The 17,201-nt window shown below is 39.7% G+C and overlaps 1 protein-coding gene across 14 annotated transcripts in view; it reads left to right on the top strand.

The window, feature by feature from the left end:
- MED12L (mediator complex subunit 12L) overlaps positions 1-17,201 on the top strand; it is a 313,410-nt gene that overhangs the window by 27,654 nt on the left and 268,555 nt on the right. For 10 of the 14 annotated variants that reach the window (XM_074333588.1, XM_074333592.1, XM_074333601.1 and 7 more), the window contains 4 exons: positions 3,853-3,957; positions 9,422-9,613; positions 11,047-11,079; positions 14,142-14,301. In XM_074333588.1, coding sequence (XP_074189689.1) covers positions 3,853-3,957; positions 9,422-9,613; positions 11,047-11,079; positions 14,142-14,301 — 490 coding nt within the window. The remainder of the gene's footprint in view (positions 1-3,852; positions 3,958-9,421; positions 9,614-11,046; positions 11,080-14,141; positions 14,302-17,201) is intronic. The other 4 variants (XM_074333602.1, XM_074333622.1, XM_019748866.2 and 1 more) reach the window with 1 other exon arrangement.

Genomic DNA, 17,201 nt, shown 5'->3' with positions numbered 1-17,201 from the left:
ATTTTGGGAGAGGAGGGTGTAGGGAAGGAGCAGTGGGAACAGTCAGAGTCAGGTCAGTCAGGGTACACTTCGCTTTAGAGTCACCGTCAGCTTATTGTTTAAACTTTTCATTGGCCTTTACAACGAATCTTTTAAAGAGACAATTTTTGTTTCATTTAGTTTCTTAGAGCTTCTGCATATCAATAAAAAATACATCGCACTTTTGGGGGGAAGTTTGGGGGGATTTGACCCATTTTTCTCTAGGTCACCTCATAACTGGATAAAAAGTTCCCTACTGTGGCCAATGTAATTCAGGATTATCTTTGGTGAGGTTAACCCACAGGTTCAGAAAATAGCAGGTTCTGGGCCCATGATTTTTATACATATGGTTTGCTGGGGTTCCAGGTGGAGGAGTCCCAGGTTGTTTGGAGTCACAAGGACCCATTCTTTTTTCTTCCTTGTTACTTGACGCCTTGCACTGGACCCAGGCTAGCTGAAATTAAGTTGGACCCAGTCTGACCTCAGGCCCAGTCCGGTTTCTAAGTCAGTTCCAGTCCGGTTTCTTTTAAGTCTGCTGACCTGAGACCCAGTCTGATGAAAGAAATGCTCAGATAAATTTGGGGAGCTCTCTTAAATGAAAAAATTGGAGCTCAGATACCTGCGACCTCCTCACGCAGAGCTCAGTGGGCTCAGGGGGCAGCTTCGCCTGGCTGCTCATTGATCCCGGGGCTGTTGGGAGTCTCCTTTGGGTCCCTCTTGTGACACCAGAACTGTTGAAAGATGAGGCACATTAAAATTTTAGGAATGTGTGTAAAATTTGATTCAAATGGGGCAGCACCAAACCGGAAGTGGTTAAAAGCGCTCTGTTGTCAGGAGCTGGGGAAAATTTTTATAGAGAAAAGGTGGAAGCAAAGTAAGGAAATTATTGATTGTCTATAACTTAAACCCCAGTTAGCTATTTGTGATTGGTTGTCCTTACATTTCAATTGTGTAACCTTGATGTATTTACAGGCTTGGATTTTGGGCTGCTAACGTAGGCATTACAGCATCAGAGCCCCCTCAGTCCACTTGTTTAATGAATTTAACAAGACAAATGGAATTAGGGGCCCCAGAGTCATGGGGTAGTGATTCAGAATATGCTTACTAATTGTTCAATATAGGTTATTATTCACTTATTTATTCTTTCCACAATTACTTACTGAATGCCTGTGTGCTATGTGCCAGGCACTGCTCTCTGTGCATCTGTGAATAAAAACAAAGGTCCTGGTCTCATGGACTGTATCTTCTGGTAAGTACATGTTGTAAACAAGATGCATGGTGTTTTAGATAGTAAGTGCTATGGATTATTGGAAGATTAGGAGTCCTGGGAATGAAGGGAGTGGGCGGAGCAGTTCCAATTTCTCATTGGGAATGTGAAATTTGAGCAAAGACTTAAGGTGGTTATGGAGGTGGCCCTGTGGATACCATGGGGAAGATCAATCCAGGCAGAGGGAACAGACAGGGCAAAGGCCTGAGGCTTGTGAACATCCACCTGGCGTGCTTGAGAGAGGAGACATGTGTGGCGGGAGTAGAGTGAGCAAAGGAGAGTGTGGTGAGGACTGAGTCAGAAAGGTAACAGGGGCCAGATCACATAGGGACCCGTAAGACGTCACAGAGCCTTGCTTCTTACACTCTGAGTTGGGGAATTAATGCAGGTTTTAGCAGGAGTGACATGATCTCACTTTCATTTGAAAAAGCTCCCTGTAGCTGCTGTGTTGAAAATGGTCTTCAGGGGGCAAGACCAGTTAGGGGCCAAGTTAGGAGCCATTGCTGTGTCCTAGCATGAGGCAAGGAGGGCGTTGGTGGTAGTGAGTAGTAGTCGGATTCTGGATAGGTTTTCGTGCAACTTTGAGTATAAGATTAAAAAGTTCTCATGATTCAAGGCTCCCAACAGGACCTGTGTGCATCCTAGTTTGAGGAAAACCTGATGTGGTTGACAGGCCTGTAATCGTGCTTCCACTTTTTTTTCTTTCTGGGTGTGTGTGTGTGTGTGTGTGTGTGCGCGCACACACACAGGACATGTCTTCAGGCCGGTGGTTAGCAGTTACATGAAACAAGCAGCTAACTGAGCCCGTGTTAGTTTAGAAAGTTAAATAGTGCTAAATGAAACTGGTCCTAAAAGTCTCACACACTTCCTCCTAATTAAGCCAGAACATATTTTTAGTAAAAACATAATGGTTGACACTCAATTGATGTTTTTTGTAATACTCTGATGGTAAATCAAAGATAAAAATTCAATTTTCTCGTCCCATTTCTCTCATGGTCTCATTTGTGCCCCTTCTTTCTTAGACTCTGAGACTACTGCAATTTCGTTATGTAGTTTTGCCCCGGTTTTCAAATAGTTAATTTGAAAATGTGGTAGCAGTTTGTCTTCTGATATGTGCGTGCAATTCATTTTCTGTGCAGGTCATGATTTCAGTAACCTTCTGTGCGTGGAGGAGACTTGATTACCATAGAGCGAAATTTCCTGTCGCGGGGTCTTTTGAAAGCCCGCCAAAACACTGGCTCACTGAGGTATTAGGTAGAGCACACACAATTAAGTAAAGTTACATGGCAGGTGTCCAGCAGACCTCAGTTCTAAGCCAAGGTGACTGTTCCAATACTTATATGTCATTAACTATTTTGTTTTAAGACTTCCTGCCTAATCCTCACAATGATTTTGTCAGTTGATTTTTTAATTTTTATTTTACACTTGCAGGACTTACTTATGAGGGCTAAGTGTATATTCTCATGTGCTATGGCTACCATTACCGCACTGGTTAGTAAGACCATTTCTTGGCTTGGAGTGAGGGGAGCAGAAGGTAGTTTCATTTACTCAAACCTTTTTCCCTTTTATACTTTCAAGTCTGTGTCTTAGGAACGTCAATTTAATTCTGTAACTCAGTGATCAGGGCAGGGCAAGGTTGGTTTTCTTTCTTGGTTTTTTGTGTGTTTTTGTTTTAGAAGCCCGGGCTATTTTTGATGTGTTGTGACCTTGGGAAGAAAAGTTTTTCTGTATCTATCCAGTGGGAGATATTTTTAAGGAGAGTATGAGTTGTAGCTATGTATTTTTAGACCGCATTTTCATGTGGCATTTATACTTGGGTGGCATGGTGTCATGGAAATTTCTCTTCCTAGCCTCGGATTGAGGAGACAGGGTTTCAGTGTTGGCTCTGTCCAGTTACTGTGCTTACCTTAGTGAGCCTCACCCATGTCATCTGTAAATGGGCGTGCGATAGAAAACTACCGTCTACCTCAGAATTGGTAAAGATCAAGTGAGCCCGCATGTATGAAAGAACGTTGCAGGCTCTTAACTTTCCTTACGTTGCCGGTCTTTGTGCTGCATGGTTACCACAAAGCTTGTGCCTAGAAACCCTTAATTTCTGGGGTCTTGGGTAAGTTGAGTGAGCCAGTTTTCTTGAACATATAAGAGGGGTGTGCGTAGGGGCTGGCAAGGAAGTGAGAGTCAAACTATGGGCTCTCTAGAAGCAGTTCTAGTTTAAACATTCTGTGGTTTTTATGTTTGTGTGTGAGGCATCAGTGCACATTCCCCCCACCCTCCCAAATTATTAAACGTTTTCAAATTTACAGAAAGGTTAAAAGAATAGGATAATGAATACCTATATATTCTACAGCTAGAGTCAACAGTTGTGAACGTTTTGCCACATTTGTTTTATCTCTTTCTGCACATTTATACATCGGTTTTTAAACTTCCATTTCTGCTTGCTTTCGTGTGCATTCAACTAGTCTCTCCTTGTAGAGTTTAGCACAGTTAGTCGCTACTCAGGCTGTAGCATGCGGGGTTCAGTTGGAGCTTTACATCTTTCTGATTAATCAGGACCTTTTTTTCAACAGGATGAACTTACTGCTGTGAATGTAAAGCAAGGCTTCAACAATCAGCCAGCCTTCACAGGAGATGAGCATGGCTCAGCCAGGAATATTGTAATTAACCCATCAAAGGTATGCTAAGTGTCTTTCCCAAAACTTCTGAAAAAGTATGTATATGAGGTGTGATCAAACAATTTGGTGAATGTTTAAATTTAAAAAATGTATTACAGTAAAAGACACATTGCCATTAATCTTCCTCAAAATACTCCCCCTTGTTTTGAATACACTTATCCCATCGTTCTTGCCACTTTCTGAGAAGCAGTTGTGGAAGTCTTCTTTTGTGAGTGTCTTCAATTGCGCTGTCATGGCTGCTTCGACGTTCTGAATCATTTTGACTTTGGGGAAGAGCCAGAAGCCGCATGGTGCCAGAGCCAGTGAATAAGATGGATGAGGACACTAATGTTTTTATGTGACAGAAATTGCTGTACTAGAAGCAATGTGTGACATAGAGCATTGTCATGATGGAGGATGATTTACAGCACACTATAAAACACCCCTTCTCTCAACCGTAGCTCACACCTGACTAACTGCCCTGAACAAGTTTCAACTTGTCACACACAGTATTACTAAGGTTTGACGTGACGCTTCCTGTATTGAAGATCTCTGCCTTTCTGTTGGATGGCACTTGGCAACAGAATTCATTGTATGTTTTGATCACACCTCGTATGTGACACCCTTGGGAGTTAATGTTGATAAATTAGTGTTATTTAAACCACAATCCATATTCAGAATTTCCCCAAATAACGGGTGAGCTGTCCTGCCCTGGGATCCAATCAGGGATCATGCATTGTATTTGGATGTCATGTCTCTTCAGTCTCTTTTAATCTAGTACAGTGTAGCTCTCCATCGTCCCTCATTTTGTTCTTGCTTCTTTGGCAGTGGTGTGCTTTCAGGACTGCCATTTTAGAAGAGTCTAGTCCAGTTATTTGTTTTATATCCTAGTCCTGTATTCAAGATTTATCTCGTTATTTTCTCATGACAGGAGTCATGTTAAATATTTTGGGGCATGAAGCCTACATTGCCTCACATCAGAAGACATGAAGTGCCAGTTTGCCCTATAATTGGCTATAAGTGTGATCACCTAAGGTGGTGTCTGCTATCTCTTTACCTTGTAAAAGTGGTCATCTTTTCCTCATAGTGATCTCTATAGGGTGCTACTTTGAGACCATGAATAGTCTATTCTCCAGAAAAATTTCATCCTATGATTTTAGCATCAATTGATGATTCCCACTGCATGATTAATTTTGCTGGTGGTTGCAAAATGCTGGTTTTTCTGGTTATCATTCCTCATACATTTATTAGTTGGCATTCTTTTGTAAAGGACACCCCATTTTTTTAGTATCACTTTTGACTCCCGGATTCTTTTTCAAATCTGAGGTGTTATTTTAATTTTTCTTTTTGATGCTCAAATTGTCTTCTCTTTGGCCAGTGGGGGTGCCTTTAACCTGGCTTTTGGGTTATTTTGACATCTCCACCCTCCTTTGAGCACTTCCTCACTTTTGATACAAGAACACATCCCAGGTTCATCTCGTTCTCTCCCTGCCCAGCCCAGATCTGCGTGCGTGGTGTGCTCCCCGCTTCTAGAGTGTCCTATCTGCTGAGCCTTCCAGTGGACAGAGCTGGGAAACATGTTCAGATTTCTTTTTTCCCCCTCCCCCTTCCTCCTTCCTCTCTTCTTCCCCTCACCAGTTCTAACTCAATACCCCTGGGATTTTTTCTTACTTTTGCCTGTTTCATCTTTGAGTCTTTTTTCTCCCAAAGTGAGAACGCTTCATCTCAGCAATATCAACGTATTTATTCATTTACTCTCTTATAATACACATAAAAAAGTTTCAGAATAAACTATACCAATATTTCAATAACAAAATTACTATGTAAAAATTTCAAATGTTCTACAATACTTTTTTTTACCTTATACTAATTTTCATTAAGAGTGTGTAGTCAGAATGTTGTGTTAAAAAATTTCTTGAATTAAGTCTTCTTTTTCTGTGTGGTTATGTTAACAATTATATATATAATTATTTGCTTCTGTTTGTAATCTTCTAAGGTTTGATTTTTTATCCTTTTTGAGTTTCTGTTTTTCAAATATTAAAATACTTTTACTTATTAAATTGAAAACATCATACATACAAATAAAAAGAAATCAAACATATAGACACATTTCTATACATTTTTCCTTTTCCCTAGAGATAACCTTTATTAAGGGCTTGTGTATCATTCCAGATCTCTTTATGTGTGTACACGTAAATGACAAACACGTGTAAATGACAATTTGCTAAACTGTCAACTGAAATAATTATTTAAATGATGTGAAAGAAAATAGAAGCATTTTCTACAGGTAGTCCTATTGACCAAACACGATGTTTTTAGTTTTGTCTTTTTCCAATCTTGACACTTTTTAACACTACAGCCACAATTATGCATATGTTGGAATTTGTATTCTATTTTTTTTTGTTGTGCTGAAATATATATAACATAAAATTTACCATTTTAACATTTTAAAGTGTACAGTTCTTTGGCATAAAGTACATTCACATTGCTGTGCAACTGTCACTGCCATTCATCTCTAAAACTTTTTCGTCTTCCTTTTATACTTTTAAAAAATGTAAAATTTTTTGTATGTTCCTGGAAGAATATTTTTTGTATGTTCCTGGAAGAATATTGCTTGCTTAGAAGGTACATCAGTCTGCTAGAGCTGCTATAACAAAGTACCATAAACTGGGTGGCTTAAACAACAGAAATTTGATTTTCTGAGATAATTTATTTTCTCACAGTTCAAGAGGCTGGAAGTCCAAGATCAAGGTGTCAGCAGGTCTGGTTTCTCCTGAGGCCTCTCTCCTTGGTCTACACATGCTGCCATCTTGCTGTGTCTTCACATAGTTTTATCATTGTGTGTGTTCATCTCTGGTGTTTCTTTCCCTTCTTATAGTGACACCAGTGCTATTAGGGTGCCACCCTACGTCCTCACTGAACCTTAAGCACCTCTTTAAACGTTCTGTCTCCAAAGACTGTCAGAGCTTCAACAGCTGAATTTTGGGAATACACAATTGAGTACATAACAGAAAATATGAATGCTGTGTGTCTCTTCATGTGAACTGCCAAATTGTTCTCAGTTGTATCCAGTTTTATTATGTCAATTTAAATAACAATAAATGGAAATAGCACCCATTCCAACGTCTTTTGCTATCAACATTCCTGTGAGATTTACTCGAGGAGTCAAACTTTCTGAGGGGAATTTGATCTTATAAATATGAAATATATATGAACTGTAGTGTAGCCCCTAAACTTTTTCCATTTTTTTATCAGATGAATTATTTTCCAAATAGCTTTGGATGGATGGAAACAAGTTTCAAATTAAACCTTTTCTCTCATACTTTGTCTGAGAGAGTGCAAATTGTTACAAACCTTATGGAGGACAGTTTAGCAATGTTGATTAAAATTACAGAATCTTAAACTGAATTCAGGAAATTGATCTGAAAGCTATAGACGAACATGTAGGAAACAATAAATAGAAAAGGCTATTCATTTTAACGTGGTTTGTAACAGCAAAAGTTTGTAACAAACACTCCCATTGTCCATTAACAGGGTCTGGATTAAATAAAATGTGGTACATCCACACAGGATATTATTACGTGTGAATAAACATGAATGAGGAAGCTCTTCACATACAGACATTTAGTAATTGTGCATGAGGGTGTATAAGAAAGAGAAAAAATAATATATTCGTGTTGTGTGTGTTTACATGGGGAAACACTGGAAAGACACATAAAAACTCATCAAAGTTGGTTACTTAGAGGTAGGCACTGAGACTGGGCAGTTAGGTTCTTTACGTTTTTTGATTTCAAATTAATGTGACTATATTGCTGTTACAATAAAAGGAAATGTGTGATCATGTTTCGATTTTATTTTTTTGAGTCCTAATGCACATTGTTTTCTCTCTTGTTTTTTTTGGGGGGAATTTTGACTTTGTTTACAGTATGCAATTGTTCAGAAGATTTGTTGGGAAGCAAAACATACATACAGTCACCATTTCCATTGCTATCATTAAGTACGTAGAAGAGAGCATAATGGTAAAACATTTCCCAGACTAGTTTTAAAAAAAGATTGACATCTGTTTATTTTCATTAAAATGCTCATACACAATTATGAATAAGAGACCTTTTAAATATAAATCTGCATAGGTTGGTGTTTTGTGTCCTTGGTGCAAAGACCAAAAATGAATTGAGAAATTTAAAATTAAACAGTTTGCTACTGTTGGTTACTTGTTTTCAAACAACTGGTTTTTGCTAAATATTTGCATTCAATTCTCTGGGCATTTTGCAAATAGTTGCTTAAAAAAATAAACACTATCAAGTTATTTTTTTAAAAAGTAAAGCTTTGACTTTTTCTCTAATTACTCTAATTTTTATTACCATGTTACATCAGCATACAAAGGAGGCTTCCTTTTATCGTACATTAATCACAAGGATCGAGGAATTACATTTCACAATGAAAATAGTTGTACAGCACCAGCTTTCACCCTGGTAAATACACTTGACTAGTTGCTTACATCTATGTTTCAACCTGTAGACTAATTGACTCATGAGCATTAACTAAGGTAGTGATTCTTATTTTGCTTCACCAGAGTATTTTATTTAAATCATGGTTGACACTGTCTTCAGACCTTATTGGAGGTATTTATTAGAAATTGTTACTCGCATCATATTATTAAAGAATTCCCAGAGAATGATATGTGATGCTTTGATAGGACTCTTGGTAATTCCAACAGATTTTCTTGGACTTATTTAATTTTTAGGTATTACTTTATTCCCTTCCTATTGGTCCCCTTTTCTTCCTTGCTTCCTCTTTTAATTTGGTTAGTATGAAAATGCTACACTAATTCACAGAATCTCCCTTTGCTGCTTTGCTCCATTCTGAGCAGGTAACAGTAGCTTTCTCTTGAAACACTTGTACTCTGAAATTGGCAGCCCAATCAAATATGTTGAATACTTAATTTAATTGAATCTTTTGTATTTTCCATTTAAATAAATTAAATTTCTCTAGACTCTTTTTAGAAAAGCGCTGAGTGTAAATACAGTTTCCTTTCCAAAAATACGTGCTATTAAGATGAAACAAGAAAAGGAATGATTACTGTGATTACCAGGCTTTCTGTTCTTGTATGTAGCACTTCTCAGGAAAACGAATGGGTGTAGAGTATGAAAAAGGAGAGAAGTACAGCTGAAGATGAAAGCAGAACCCATTCTCTTGACATTTATTCAGGATGTAATTAATTTCATCTTACCAGAGATTTTCAAAGGCTCTTAATTTTTCCTTCAACTACTTGTTAGTAGTAGAACAAAGTTGCTTTGGGAGTTTTTGCATTCTGTTAGTTTAAGGAAATGACAGCTCTTGACTTCAAGGACTTAAATTGCCATTTTATTTTCTGGTGGGCTGTTTGGAGATTTTTCCATTAAAATAATAAAAATAAAGTACCAATATACATCACTAGCATACTTATTGTCTTTAAACTTTTTGTTTTTGTCTCTCGTTTCCTCAGATTGGAGCTTATTTTAGCAGCATATTAGCCGAGAAACTAAAACTTAACACTTTCCAGGACACCGGAAAGAAGAAACCACAAGTTAATGCTAAAGATAATTATTGGCTGGTTACTGCTCGATCCCAGAGTGCAATTCATAGTTGGTTCTCTGACTTAGCAGGAAATAAACCACTTGCTATTTTAGCAAAAAAGGTATTCAATTTTTCTTACAATTTTTAAATTATGGTCTTGTAGAAATGAAGATGTTTGAGATAATGTTCAAGTGTATATTTCTTTTCCCCAATTCTCTCCGAAACTCAAAGCCTCAGTGGCAGGTATACAGACCAGGTGCGTGCTGCACATACGCTGTTTTCTTTCCCCTTTATATTGATGCACGTGCTGCCTCCGACACCCATAGACCTAAACATTCCATACGGGAAGCAGTTTATATGGAGTTTAGGTAGACAAAGTTAGGTAGACAAAGTTTTAAAATCAAGAATAGGCAATAAGACTTTATTTCTATTACATTTTCAGTCTGCTTAGCCCAGGATGTGCAAACTGTGTTACATAGAAATCCTTGCTTTGGTGTTATTTCCTTGTCTTGAAACATCACCATCCAAATGCTTTAAGCCAGGTCTCCTTCCTAACAAACAGGAGAAACGTAGTGATTCTGTATGTTGCTTGAAAAACTTCTTTGGAAAAGTTTTAGAGAAAAATAGGCAGGTTTATTTAAAGTTATTTATAGTTCCCAGCTTTTTTTTTGGGGGGGGAGGGGTATAGGGGTATAGGAGGGAGGGTTATTTTAAAATCTTTGCTTTTGGTCATTTTCCTCAAGTGGGAATTAATACACAGATTCAACAATCTTAGAATCTGAACAATATAAAAATGTCTTTGAAATTTAGATGCGAGATAGAACCGCCCCACCCCCCCGCCCTTAATCTTGATCTCTAACATCTTGATCACCTTCCAAGTAATCCCACAGGTCTTTCTCATCTCTCCTGAAGCCTTTTAGTTTTAGGGGTGCCCGTCTTCCATTCCAGATACTAAGTGTTCATTACCTGGCTTGGTGCAGACCCAGTTCAGAGGGGAGCTCCTTGGTGTATTTGCTTGTTTGTCTTCTAAAGGAACTTTGTGAAAATAGTACCCATAGCTCCCATTGGCTTTATTTTGCCTTAGTGTCATAGCATTGTGTTGCCTTTCATAGATTTCAGCAGTTAAAGGCAACTGAAATCCTTGAAAAGCACAACAGTCAGCATAACCTCCTCTTGCTACTCAGGCGGTGCCTCTGTCCCAGTACAGGCTAAACCGTGTGGCATTTCTTTTCCATTGGTGAACATTTACTATGTGGGCCCACTGTTTCCTATGAATTGTCTGAAGGCCATGTAAGTCAAAGGGCATCCTTCTATATTCGCTGGCTTTCTAACAATAGTCCATACCCTCCATGCTGGTTAATACCTTCACCTCCCATTGAGCCAGCCTGATGTCTTTCTTTTTAGGTTTTCCTTTTTTAGAAGCTTTTAGAATGCATTTTGTGGATATTTCCTGAAAGCGAATACTTGCTTTAGGGGTGTAGCGGTCTCTCATCTTTTAGGAGGGAGATGAATTATGGTGTGGTGTATTAGCCATTGTTCTTCTCTCTTTATTAGGAGCTGCCTCTGACCAAGTCAGGTGTTCCTCAGGTAAGCCCTGACGTTCATTTTTTGCAAAATTAAAGATGTTTTCTTTATAAAACCATTGAATATACCTTGAAGTATTTGTTTCTTGGGCATTTCAAGATTTCGTCCCTCTACCCTCCCTTCTTCAGCACGTCAGCTTCTTGAGATGGGGAAAGCTCTTTCAGAGCTGGGTAAAAGACTGCATTCTCTGCATGTTCTTCATATTAGAAAGTTTAAATACTTCTTCTTTAATTTCTGGTGTTTATCTGAGAGACAGCTTAATGCAAAAGACCTTCATTTTCCTGCTAAGATCCTGAGTCATCTTCCAGCTCTGATCTAGAGTTCAAAATAGTTTCCTGTATGGGCTGGATCAGGTTTCTGGTCCTGGTTTTCTGTTACTATAAAGCTCCACAGCACTCCAAGTGTGCAGCCACGCAGAGGTCAACAATGGCATGGAAAGGGCCTTTTAACTCAGTCATGGTCCGAGCTGGATTTGGAAAAGGAGACTTCTGACCCTCTTAGAGTTACCCTCCTAGCTCTTGAAGAGATCATTAGTTATCACGTATTCATTTCAATGACTTCGATGATTGTGGTCTAGGGGGTTTCCTTTTGCCTCTACCACTGCTAAGCAAATGGAGGATGCTGACGGTAACATGCATTCAGCGGGAAAGGTGACCCAGGGATGGAAACCATCACATGCTAGATGTCTTAGTTTTCCTCTGGTACTCATATGCAACCCTAGCTTGATTTAGAAACCAGACAGCTGCCCGGTGATTGTCTGGGTTCAGCTACAAGTTAAAGTCAGATGGTGTCTTTGTGGAAAACGGAATCCATCACAGTAAGGAAGTCATATTTCAGTCATGATAGACATATTTTTTTCCCTGAGTTGGCCGAAAACTGTAAATTTGACAAAACCATCAATAGATGCATTTTCCTTAATTAAAAAACTTTCTTCATGTACGTTCTTCTGAATTTTGAAGCCCTCGATTTGAGTCAACCATTTCTTAGGGCTCTGTCATAGGGGCAGTGAGCTGAGCTAGAGGTTTCCTTCTGCTGTTAATGTGAGACCCGTGGATCAATTTTGTTTGCTATTTTCATCTAAACATTTTATATAAAATGTTTTTGTTTTTTTCTCCTGTCAATTACTATTCAAAAGAACTCCTTTAGGCATCTATAAAAGATACTATTAGTAATGTTTCTTTGGAGATGCTATTTTTACTTTTTGCGTTTGCCTATTTTTTAGGCTTCGGATTATAATCTTTTGGTATGTTTATTAAGAGGCAACTGACCTTGATATTTAGTGGAAATTTAACTCACTGATACCTTACTGTATGTTCTAGTGAAAAGCAGCAGCTCAGGTCTTGAACGGAAAAGCCTGTCCTTTTTCTTTTCCCCATCTTAAACCATAGTAAGCCCAGAGCCCCGTGCTCCATGAAAGATGTGCCTTGTAAGCTACATTTTCAGGAAATTCTCTTGTTCAAATGAGAGGAAGCCTTATCGCTTTGGCCTGTGATGTTCATCTCCCTTTTAGTTAGGTTTGGCAGTTTAGTTGCCTCTGTCATGGGGATTATGTTCTAAAGTCAGAACCCAAGGCAGGAACTGTACACGGTCAGAAGTCTATTAATTTGCCTGTAAGATACAGTATATGGACACATGGCATCGCAGCGTCCAACCTGGCAGCTTATCCTTCAGCATTAGAGCCGCTTGCTGTTGCTTTGGTAAGAACCAGGTGAAATCGTTTGTGTTAATCAAGTGAAGTCAGGTGATATCGCTTTGTTTTATTAAAAAATACCTTTTAATTCTAGGATCACACTTGATACCAAATGTGTGACTAGTCAAATTTGTAACATGTGTGATGCAAAAAAATCCACTGACTAAATGAGGATTCGATTAACTAAGAGAAAAATGCCATGTTATTATGTATGAGTTGGTTGGCTGGTTTGAAACCTCGATTTCCAACACAAAATCAAACAAGAATGTGGGGCGTAGGCACCAAGGCTCTAGGTGTCCATGGCTGTGGTCTTTAGGATCCTCTTGAGAGAGAGAGTCTAGTCCATGGCTCAGAAACACTTTGGCTGGCGTGGAGAAATCTTTGAAACTGGCAACAAAATAAAGATTGTTATAATTTGGACACATGTAATTCTTTTGTTTTATCCTTCTGACCACCCAGTGAGGTGGACAGGGTTGGTGTTACCACTTTGGTAAATGAGGAGCCTGGGAGTGATGAGTTTAACCAATAGGCTGGGGCCAGGAAAGGAGCCCAGAGATGCTGCACCCTCGTGTGGGGGGCGTGCCTGCCCCCGGTCTCACTGCTTCCGTCCTGCGGCACAGCCAGCACGCTCTTTGTCTACTCCTTTATTCCACCTGCAGAAACTGAATACATTCCATGTAGATGACTGGGCCCTGCCACAGATATTTGTGAGGAATTCATGAAGAGTGGATTAACTCTTTCCAACCATTCAGTGGTACACGGGGATGTTAATTTGCTAAATAGTACCTTTGTGGTCTGGAAGAAATAATTAACCGTCCCAAGTGCCTACTTTCCACTTGTGAATGAATTACCCAGCTATTTCTAGCTCAGTGTTTATTAGGCATATTCACTGATCCATCATTTTAGCCTCTATTTTAAATTTTGGGCTAAAGGCACTTTTAGAAGCTTTGTGGAAATGGTTATTCTTATGAAATGATACAGTCGAAAAGCTTTATAAAAAAAGTGTTCTTGGATAAAATGTAAAGTGGGGACGTTTTTTCATGTGATCTGTCCATTCTAATTTTGAGATGTACTCTTTGGAGGGCTGTTTGAAATTGTTTTTTTTCTATTTTTTTGATACAATGAGTAGCTTTCAGTATCTGAAAGTTAGAAAATAATTTGTTTTTTATAAATAAGAAGCAACTGGTAAAATTGTGTTGCCAATGTGCTTAACATAGTTTTGATTCATTTCTCTTAATGGAAATTTGTTTAACATCCATCAAGAATATCCTTTTTTTGAAAGGATATTCTTTCTTATAGCAGAAACTTAGTCTCTTTCTTTTGCCTAAAGATAAACATAGTATGTGATTGTTATAAATATGTTATTTCTTTTTAGGTTCCGATCCTTAGTAAAAAAGAAGATGTTTTTGCATATTTAGCTAAATATTCAGTGCCAATGGTTCGAGCGACGTGGCTAATTAAGATGACCTGTGCCTATTATTCTGCTATTTCTGAAGCTAAAATTAAGAAACGTCAGGCTACAGACCCCAATTTGGGTAAGTGAGACGGTATGATACATGTCATGTTTCATTATCGATCCTACAAGTACTTGTTGTCCGCGCCCTCGGACGCCATCCAGCCGGTGAGTACTGAGAAAGTGCGTGATAAGCGAAAGTCACTGGTGGTGCCGAGGGAGAAGCTGGTCCTTGTTCGCCCCGGCTCAGAATCCTGGTTCTACCAGCAAATCCTGTCGACATCACCTCCCGAATATGTCCTGTATCCTAGCACTTTTCGTCACCATATGTTAGTTGAAATGCTGGTTTAAGCCACATCACTCCTTGGCTGGTACAGTGGCAGCTTCCTAGCTGGTCTCCTGCCTTTACTTTTGCTCCTTACATTCTAGTCTCTCCACAGCTGCCATACTGATCACTAAGCCTAAATCATATCACATCATGTCCCTATTTATAATGTCTTATTACAATTAGACTAAAGATCCAGATTCTTTTCGTGGCCATTGAGGCCATGCATGATTTGGCCCCCGTTCCGGAGGGGTTCCGGCCCCTGCCTGCCTTCTGTCCTCTCACATGAAGCTCCCTCCTTTCTCCGGGCTTCTGTGTTTTCTCTCCCCTGGACTTGGGTTGCTCCCTTCTAGGATATTTGCGTGCCTCCCCCTCTTTACTGAGGCAGTTGGCTCCAATGTCGTTTCCTCTGGAGGTTTTCTCTGGACACCTACATGGCACTCCCTCTTTTTCTCCCCTTCCTCCAAGTTATGTTCTCACGTGTTGTTATTTTGTTGTCTGTCAGTCTCCCTCCTACACGCACACGCACACACACACGCCCATGGTAGGTATTTGTGGAATGAACTGGAGGGAAGGTGTTTTTAGTCAGTCTTCACTCTTTTGGTGACTAGACAGTGACTCCTTGAGGTGGTGCTGAAACGTTTGCTGCTTCATTAGAAATGTGCAGAGAATTACACGTAAAGATGTCCATTTAAAAATTAGGTTAACAAACATTTCTTTATGAAATGGAAACATGCTTATGATTCTGTAAAGGAGACCCCAGCTGCAAAGCTCTGAGGAGCAGGGACAGCAAGTGCGAATGTCCTTAGATGCCTGGGTCCTAGATAAGTGGGTTGGGCTGCGAAGTGGTTGGGAGTGGTAGGGGCCCGGGAAACTGTGCAGTGGAACCCATTCTAAAAGCATGAAAAGTTAAATTCAAAACAAAACAAAAATGTGGCCAAACTCCATGGCTGCCACTTCTGGGTCCAGCACATCTCGTGTGGCCGAAGTATATATAATACAATGTTCAAGTTTCTCTTCTCCCCTCTCCATATTTTCCTTTTTTGAACTTTCCTTCATTTCTAAACACACACACACACACACACACACACACACTTCTCCTTATTTATATACAGTGTATCTATATCTCTGCATTTACTAAGACTTCTCCGGAACCTAGATATCTCTTTGCTCACTTGCCACCTCTGCTTTGATTCATAGTCACCTAAAACCTAAAATCAATGTCTTGATTTCTCACCATCCCTAAACTTGCTCCTTCCTCTGGCTTCTCCTTTCTCAATGTTGTAGGTAGTCACTGGGTGGATAAAGGGAAAAGCCATATTGTTATTCTGGGCTTTTTTCTTTCTCTCAAAACTCTACATTCAGTCCCTCAGCAGTCCGCTCAGCTTTACTTTCAAAGTATAATGAGAATCTGACGATGTATTCCTTCTTCCACTGCTGCCACTCTGGCGCAAGCCACCGCCACCTCGTTTGCCTGTGCTGCTGTGGGGGCCTCCAGCTGATCTTGTTTTTGTTCTTGCTTCTCTGATGACAGCTGCCTACTTTGTAGCTACCACATAAATGATGCCATGTGCCTATGCTCAGAAGCCTCATGGCTCCCTGTCTCGCTCAGATGTCTACCGTGGCCGACACCAGCAGCTTGCACACGCACTGTGCCCTCGTGGGTGCCACATTCCCTCCCACCCACAGATGCCCACGTGGCCTGCTCCCTTCCTAACTGCTAGTCAGCTCAGGTGGCACTTCCTAAGAGAAGCCTTCTCAGACCACGCCACTCAAAGTATCATCTCCCTGTCACTCTGTTTTCTTGTCCTGCTTTATTTTTCGTCATAGCTTTTAATACCGTCTCGTGTTATATTTAAAATGAATTTATCGATCACCTGTCTCCACCCCCTCCCGGATATAATGTTTCTCTGTGAGAAATGTTGACCGATGTGTTGAGTGCTTGGTCTCCTAGGACCGTATTTGGCACACAGTACGTGCTCAGTAATTGTTAAATAAATGAATAATTAGGCCTGAAGCATTTGTGTGTGTGTGTGTGTGTGTGTGTGTTTAATAATCTGTCCCAATTCATAACCTGGAGACTTCCAGCATCACCAGTTATAATGGAGCAACTATTCCTCCATTCTTTAGATTCTCTTCATATTTTTTTGGTAACTTGTTCCTGTCAGTGTTTTCCTTGATGTTCACTTTAATCTGATCTTAGCTGCCACTAAAAGGTGTAGAAGGATGATCATGCAAGATTGATTCAGCCAAGTGAAACATAAAACAATTGTAGGACAAATTAAAGTTTGATAGGCCCTCATCATTTGCGAAGTCAGTTATGAGGAATCCCAGGTATGAATGTGTCACCCTGACCATGTGATTTCCCCTACCAGACGGAGGAAAGCCCAGCTACAGTGTCCAGCTGAGAACATCACGGACTCCTTGTTAGATTCATTATGTTCACCATTCATTTTCTTACCAGAGGAACCAGTTGGTTTTTGGGGGAGGGATTATTTTATACCCCTACAAAGCTAAGATTTCTATTATCTGCACACCCACAATGGATGGCTGATTAGGTTCACCCACTAGCTGTATTTTTTTTCATGAGCCATGTAACTCATGATCCTGTTTTTTGACTCAGTTTATTGACAGAGTGCTATAGTTCATGGGTGTTA

Source organism: Rhinolophus sinicus, linkage group LG01 (assembly GCF_036562045.2).
Source record: "Rhinolophus sinicus isolate RSC01 linkage group LG01, ASM3656204v1, whole genome shotgun sequence".
In the NCBI taxonomy this organism is placed as follows: Eukaryota; Metazoa; Chordata; class Mammalia; order Chiroptera; family Rhinolophidae; genus Rhinolophus; species Rhinolophus sinicus.
This window is presented reverse-complemented; position numbering and strand designations above follow the sequence as displayed.